An 8,186-nucleotide genomic window follows, 5' to 3' on the forward strand; every position below is an offset into this window, starting at 1 on the left:
GAGAAATGTCATGGAAGCAGATCCCAGGGTGATTTAAAATCGGCACTAATACTTATTAATAAGTAGTTAATAAGATGTGAGGAAGTTCAGTACGAATCATCATAAACCAAATCGTTAACCGACACTACTGTTTGTTTAATTGATCATTTGTTCAAACTAAAAATGCCAAAAGTTGGTAAAGAAACAAACACGCCAGAAATATTTAAAATGTATGCTTTTAATAGATTTTAAAGCAAAATGATTAATAATTAAACTGAATCTGATAATTATTACAAATGTTTCAAACTCAGAACTGTCATGTTTTTAACGTTTTATTTAAAACAGACACTAAAAGCTCCCGACATTAATAAAAACTTTTTAAACTTGCATTAGTTATATATTTATAGATAATTAAAAGCATCTCATACTGATGGTCAATATTAAACCAAATGACTGCGTTCTACATTTCACACTAACATGTTTGTATTTAAATAAATAAAAACACACGTTACATGGAGGTGAATATACATCATATAGTTTGTATAATAATGAATACAGTAATTTAACTGAACACAGTATTTTATTATAATCGACTATGGTAAATTATAAACTTTCCACAGTGCGTTAATTTTAGTGCAGTAATAAAGTTTTAAAGGATAATTTGTGTGTTTATAAATAAGCCTAGTCTGCTTCTGTCTTTTAAATAAAAAACGGGACAAATCGGAGTTATGTTTTTTTTTATAAGTTTGGTCAGTTCAGCTCCTGATAATGAAGCTTTTGATTAATAACGTGCAGCAGATGCCGTCGTAAACTCACTCATTTATAAAAGTGAACAATTTCACCAAATTGTGGGTTTTTGTGGAATACTTTTTTTTTTTTTTTAAACAATAAAACAATTAGCAGATTTATTTGTTGAAAATATTTTTTTTTTTATTTGCACTCTTTAAGCGACGTCTTCATGTTTAAACGGAATTAACTTGTAGCTTTATGAAAAAGTAAAGCACTTGCTTTTTGTTTTCACACGGGAAAAACAACATAAAGCACAGCTAGGTTCTTATATTAATTGTAACTGTATAAAATTATATTTTATAATAAGTTATAGTTATTGTTTATCTCAGTTCTCACAAGAGTGACATAGCTGCGAACCAAAATGGTTCATATTATTTTAAACAATTATATATATATTTATATAGTCGTATAATGTATTACTTTAGTTTACTACTATAGCAATCTTATCTTTGCTTATATATGTGAATAAATCTATTAAATATTCAGGTTTTTAGTAAATGTTTCAATATTTTGGTGCAACTTCCACAGTTTGCACCCTATAAGCCTGTGAGGTCTACAATAGCTTTGATGAATATGGTGTCATCTCTCAGATAAGGGCTCTTGCCAGCCAGTTTAGGCAGAGGACAGAAGAGAGGGCAGCCGCTGGCGATGTTCATCTCACTGATCGGCCGCTGGAAGGAGGTGGAGGTGACGTCGGGGCGGAACGCATCGATAATGTGCTCCCTGTTGTTCTGATCCAGGAGCATGAGCGTCACCTAAGACGAGAACAGAGGAAGGAGGAAATATGAGCTCGTTTTCAACGTTCGCTCTGTGGATCAACGCCGATGGTAAATTTTAGTACCTTCTGACTGAAGGGCCATTTCAGCAGAGCATCACATTTGCCCCTCATGACCACGAAGAACAGCGACAGGTGTGTGCCCCGTCCTGTCCCATCGCCGTTCAGATACAGCCTGAGACACATTTTGTAGCCATACTTACTAGAGTAAAATGCTGCAAAAGAAGCAAAAATGAAAGATATAATAAAAACAAAACCCTGTTAAATATAGACGTGACATGTACACACCCAAAAGAACAACACTGAGCTGGACTGGAATCTCCCTGCGCTGCACGCCAAGTTGTAACATCATACTAACCACACTCCCCAAACGCGATCAGATTCTCTCATATTCTTTTGCTGAGGTCATTGATACCCCACTTACACAATCATCACCTTTAAAACTCAAAAGCGAGGTGATTCTGTCTCATTTTACCTGGTGAGAACATAGCAGGCGCTCGACTCGCCACGGCGTCCTGCCTGCGGCGTGAGAAGTCCGTGATTTTCCACACAAACACACCGTCGTAGGTGCAGTGCTGCAGCTCCCGCAGCAGCTGTTCGGTTTCAGACAGCTGCAAGTCTCTCATGGTCACCGTCCGCTCGAGCTGCCGCACTCTGTTTGACAGGTTTTCTATCTTTTCCTGGTCTAAACGATGCTGGTGGGCAAAAGCCTCCAGAGTGACGGAGCTGCGCTCCACTTCTCGGTTCAGGACGCACACGATGTTCTCCAAAGCGCCCACCTGTCGGAGAACAGGAACGTTTATGACTAAACGTGAAACTCTAATATCAGCAGTGAGTAACACAGAAAAGAGGCTCACTTTTTTCTCCAGGTCCACAGAGTGTGTGGGGGCTGCAGCCCCACTCCCCTCATCAGGAGCTCTGTACAGACCCAGACCCGAGTCTTCCTGCCACTCTCCAGATCCAGAAGTCTCTGGGCGAGTAGAGGTCATGGACAGAACCATAGGCAGCAGCAGACGCAAGTGCTCCATGGTGCTGCTGTGCTCATGTTCAATAATTTTCCCGTTCTCAATCTGAGAAAAAAAATTTAATGAAAAAAATCTCTTAAAAGCAGCTCAGTCAAGTAAACAGGCCATGTTTTGTTCTATTTAATAACCAAGAAAGACATTTAGCCATCATAACCAATAAAATATCAACCAAACAAAATGTAAAAGTTTTTTTTTTAATTTTCCCAAATTATGCTTTGATACTATGAAAGAAAATACAGTAGTCCCTCGTTTGTAGCGAGGGATCCGCACCCTGAAGCCCAGCGATAAGTGAAAAACCACAAAGTAGGAATATTACAAGTAGTAAGTAGTAGTTTATTGTGTTTTAAACCCTTCCCACACTCTTGCAACATTCTAAACAATGTTTCTAAACGCTCTAAAAGAGCACGTCATGATTTCAGCCTCGCCTCGTCGGCTCTTTGCCACCTGCAAGCGCTCTTGGCCACGCCCACTTCTCAGCTCTACATGGACAACAGCTAATCAGCTGCAGGAGGAAGTTTATCCTGCAGTAAGGGCTGCACAAAGGTGCAAAATAATTTAAAATAATTTATTTTAAATAAAAATTACATGCCATTTGTGTGGCTCATCCATCAGTTGGTTGATCATGTCCAATCTTATTTTGAAAAACCGTGGTAGAGTGAATCTGCAATAAACGAACCGTGAAGTAGAGAGGGACTACTGTAATATTATTATCTGGAAACAGGCCACAAATTATGTTTGCAAACAGTATTTAAATGTTCTAAAGGATCTGGTATAAAGTTAAATAAAGAACTGTTCTACAAGTCTGGTGCATCAAAAAACACCATTTTATGCAACATATTTTTCAGACTATAAAGGCACACTTAAAATCCTTTAATGTTTCTCAAAAATCGACAGTGAGCCTTATGTATGAATCCTGGCTGTGCTTACTGACCTCGAACCGATTTTATGCGATTACTGTGAATGAGCTGAATAAAGTTTTACTTATCTGTTTTGTTTCGCTTAATGCGCCTTATAATCCAAAAAAATAAGGTATGTTAAGTTTAACTTCCAGCTAATCAGCTTCACTGAAACTGTACCATTGTGAGGTTTTTTTTTAGTATCAAGCAAGAGAACATCATGACATTTCAATCAGCAACATGCCATATGGTGCAAAAGTCTTGAGTCATTCATTATTTATCTAATTTAAGCTACCTGTGATATTTATACCAATTCATCCTACTTGCTCTGTTATATTCCATCATGTTGTTGTTTACGATATTTCTTTTGGACCTTGTAAATACATTTATTTCTCACTTTTTGGTAGTTTATTTTGTACCCTTATTGCATGCTTTAGTATTTCTTTTTTTTTTTTTTTTGTTTTTTTTTAATCGGTTCTTCTCATCCTGAACATTACATTGCATTGTTGACCTTGTGTTGACCTTGTGTTAACCTGCGTACGACAAATAAACAACATTTCTTCTAATGTGATTTAAAGAAGCCAGACATTCTTGTAATATTTTAAAACGGTCTTGATTATTAGTCTTTCGTGCTTTCTGAGGGTCTTTCAAAGTTTTTTCTTTAGACTTTAGCAGCTTTTTTTTTTTAAAACTTATTTATTTATTTTAATTTTAAAGAAGCCCAAGTTCAAAGGAAAAAAAACAAACAAAAAAACACACACTGAAAGTCTTTTTTTTTTTAATGCCCAAAGAACAATTAATCACAAGCAGTTTAAAAAAAATGACCAGGGTCTGGCTTCCTGGAAGCTAATTACACCATTAGGAGTGGTTAAAACCGTTTGCAGAGTTGTGTTTTGATTTAAACTCTTTCTAAACTCTGATTGGTGTTTGCACACATGACATCACATGTTTTTCAAACTGTGCCCCGCCCACTGTAAATTAATAACCGCCACGTGCACAGTGGTCAAAAAAAAGTTTTCAAACAGTACTTGAAAAATACTCACAAAAAAAAAGTAAAGTTTTCCAATTGTTGTGTAAAACTTCCACAGCAAACACGTAATTATTTGTATTCTCTTGTTGAACATACCACAGACTTGCAGCCCACGTCACTGAACGGACAGGAGCTCTTGGACTTGGGGCAGGACTTCATGTGCTCACCGAACTGAAAGTGAAGTGGACAAAAAGAAAGTTTTAGAGTTCAAGAAGCATCAACTCAAAATGATAGTGAAAGAGCGTCAGCAAGACACTTCATCAGAAAGAAACTGACTACCGTATTTCTCGGACTATAAGGCACATTTAAATTTTCTCAAAAATCCACCGTGAACCTTGTGTATTCATTCTGGTTGTGCTTATTGACCTCGAACTGGTACAACCGAACAATGTTGAGTTACTGTGAATGAGTTGAATAAAGTTTGACTTATCTGTTTTGTTTCGCTTAATGCGCCTTATAGTAAAAAAAAAAACTAAGTTAGGAGAATTTTTAGATTTCCTAGTAAGTTTGACTATTTGTTAATGAATTTGGTATTAGTTTTATGACACGTTTGTTGTTCTGTCCAATATTTATGTGTATTGTTTACATATAGCTTCGACAATAGCTAAAAATATTTAAAATCTACTAAAAATTGTGAAACAGCTCAAACCTTTTCTCTTGGGATCTTCTTTTTGCCACAGTCTTTGCATTGTAAAGGAAACTTCACGCAGATCTCATCGTGGGCCTGAAATGTTTCAAAGCAGAATCTTATTTCACGTTTCTGTCAACGCAACCAACAAGCGCTTCGCTGCACGCCGTCCTGCATCACTCACTTTAATGTCTTTGAAGTTGAACGTCACTTTGCAGTATTTGCAGTTCAGAGTCCTTTCCTCGCATTCCCGCTCGCTGTGTCTGTCCTTGTCCTTCAGGAGGATGGAGGCTTGGCAGGCCTCGCACTGCACCCGCTCGAACTCACAGCGACCTTCGTGTTGAGTCTGAGAAAAAGAAACAAGAAAATAAATGCAACTTAATGTTGAACCGTTCTCACGCAGACAAAATATGTTTGCTATTCTTTCACTCTTACAAGAGATAATGAGAGGTCTAATGGTGTTCTTTAGTCATGCTTTGAAGATTATTGAACCGGATATTTTTATATTTTTGTGAGTTTTTGAAAAGCTTTTTAACAATGTGTGAATGGCTGTGGGTGCGGTACAGGGATTGTTTGCATCTACATTAAAAACAGGTTTTTGGTTTCACTTTATTCAAAGCAATTAGTGTTTTTTTTTGTATTTCGATGGTGTTCAAACATTTGACTTAAAGCAGCTGCGTTCATTGGACTGTGTAACGTTTGATATAATATTAATGTACCAGTAACCTAAATGGGGGAAAATAAAAACACAAAAGCAGAACTGAGACTTTAAAAAGATCAATGCTTGGAAAAGAAAAAAAACTTTACAGCGTTTAACGAGCTAAACAAGTTCAGACTTTCAATTCAAAACTCCCTCTAAAAGAGAAGGGCAGGTTTTAGAGGCGGGGCCTATCGAGCAGGAAGTTGTTTTTTTTTGCTTTCACAATGAGCGCTAACAACCGCGTGGAACCGCAGAGGGAAAGGTTCAGGTATGTTGTTTCAGTTTGCATGATTTGTTTTTAAACTTGCTACACTGGAAAATCTTGCACCACACAACTGAAGGTTATTTGAATCCTCCAACAGTCGCTGGCTACACCCGATCATCATGATTAGCCCTTTTTTTTCTCAGTTTAGCAAGAACTTGAATCGGGTGGATACGGCTAGCTATGAGCAGCGCGCGTTTACAGACGATGGTGACATAAAGTGATCAGAGAAACATGGGCGTATCATACAGCAAAGTAAACATTTTTAAACAATTTGAATCAATTGTGGCGTATTCTGACCCACAGCACATGCTTCTTTGAGGAAGTTCAAACAAGGACGTCACAGATCTCGTTACAAATCGTGCAAAATATTCTCATCCTCCAAAACAGTGTCCCCATTTAAACAGATATCCTGCCAACACATCATTTAAATATTTTCCGCATAATTCCACCTGTAAACGAGATTGTAATCCCAGTAAAACACAACCAAATTTACTGCGGACTCCCATTACACAGAACTGCTGTAGCTCTGTGATGTCTTCATAAACAAACTTAACAATGAGCCCAACATTTAATGTATAAATAAAAACAGAAGTGCTCATTCAGCAACACAGGACTGCTATAATCTGAGTTTTTCTACCATTTCAGTAATCTAATTTTCTTTCTATTTCATATAGATGATAAGTTTCATTATCTTTAAATGTTTTTGATTAGATCTATAGTTTAACTCCCCACTCACAATGAAACAACTTTTCTCATTCTGGTACTTTCCACTGGTGATAGGCGAGTTAAATACAGAGGGACTTTCCAGACCGCATGTTTGGTTTCACTTCCTGTTTCCCTGACATTGGCTGCAAAGCACTGCATGAAAACAGCAATCACATTGTTGACCCATGACATAAGAATCTGAAAGATGCATCCGTCAAGGTCACACCGACATGCAGCACAAAAAGTACCAAATGCTGTTTTGTATGAAGGAAATTTAGCTTTTTGAGCTCACGTGAAAAGAAAAGCTAAAGTTAACCACCTCATATTCTTTTATAGATCCTGTCCAGCTGCATCCCTGGTTCAAACACCTGGCTGGCAGACTCGCTATTTCTCGACCAGCAGCATTATCTGGGAATGCCTGGTGGGAGACGGAGAACAAAGAGTTCAGCACATAAAGACACTAATTGTACTCACAAGATATTGTTCAGTGGTGGAAACCCCCCTCAAACTGTGATCAGACTGGATTTACGTAATTCTTTAAACGAGTATGGGGTGGTTCTCTGTTTCCAAAATAACAGTTTAATACTCACCTCGTTACTGTTCAGAATAGATATGGGTTCTTCGTAGATCTCCTCTTGTCGACAGGCTTCACAAGGCTTTGGCCCAGAGCTAATAAACAAAACAGCAGCTTTTTGTTAACAGATCACAGAGTAAGTTGATTAAATGAGGCAACAGAAGGGAAAGACAGACGTAGCATCCCTAAAGAAGTAAAGAAGACTAAATCTATTAAGTTTGGGAAGTTCAAAGGCAAATAAGTGGTAAGCACAGCACACGAACACAGAGATATGTGGAACTGTCACATGAAGAAATCATGGGGAGATGTTGCTTTTTTCCCCCCAATCAGGTGAAAAACTTTCCTCAGAGATTTACAACACACACGCATAAAACAGAAGGTTCACAAGTGTTTTTAGCTGTTGTAAACACTTTGAGGATTAAGGTTTAAACGTTCAAGAAATTCATGGATTTTTCAACAATTCGATTCTGTGCATATTTTTCAAGAATTGTATATTTTACACTGAAAAAACGATGCACGATATTGGAGTTTTTGCCGATATCCGATATGTTAAAACTTATTTGGCCGATAACTGATACAAATACATATATTGTTTTTCCTAGACCTACTTACATAGATAGCTTTCTCTGCTGTGGAATTGAAATACCACATTATTCTGCACGGTCTTTGTCAGTTTAGTCTGCTGCCAAATGCCAAAAAGGGAGCTGAAAATGATGCAACACTTCAACTTGGATTACGTTTAATGTCAAATTTATTCATGACATTTACTCTTTAACACAATGACAACACTTGAACAGTGCAAATTTGTAAATTTTCACAA

At 37.3% G+C, this 8,186-nt stretch overlaps 1 protein-coding gene across 1 annotated transcript in view; it reads right to left on the bottom strand.

Annotated features, from left to right (window-relative positions):
* Nucleotides 1-1,221: 1,221 nt before the first annotated feature.
* The window catches only part of traf2b (Tnf receptor-associated factor 2b), an 11,648-nt gene continuing 4,683 nt past the window's right edge, over nt 1,222-8,186 (bottom strand). The window contains exons 3-11 of the mRNA XM_037692378.1: nt 7,383-7,461; nt 7,112-7,210; nt 5,307-5,468; nt 5,144-5,218; nt 4,591-4,665; nt 2,401-2,613; nt 2,019-2,322; nt 1,610-1,758; nt 1,222-1,523 (exon numbers count right to left, since the gene is read on the bottom strand). Coding sequence (XP_037548306.1) covers nt 1,305-1,523; nt 1,610-1,758; nt 2,019-2,322; nt 2,401-2,613; nt 4,591-4,665; nt 5,144-5,218; nt 5,307-5,468; nt 7,112-7,210; nt 7,383-7,461 — 1,375 coding nt within the window. The 3' untranslated portion in view covers nt 1,222-1,304. The remainder of the gene's footprint in view (nt 1,524-1,609; nt 1,759-2,018; nt 2,323-2,400; nt 2,614-4,590; nt 4,666-5,143; nt 5,219-5,306; nt 5,469-7,111; nt 7,211-7,382; nt 7,462-8,186) is intronic.

Source organism: Nematolebias whitei, chromosome 18 (assembly GCF_014905685.2).
Source record: "Nematolebias whitei isolate Nwh7 chromosome 18, NemWhi1, whole genome shotgun sequence".
Lineage (NCBI taxonomy): Eukaryota > Metazoa > Chordata > Actinopteri > Cyprinodontiformes > Rivulidae > Nematolebias > Nematolebias whitei.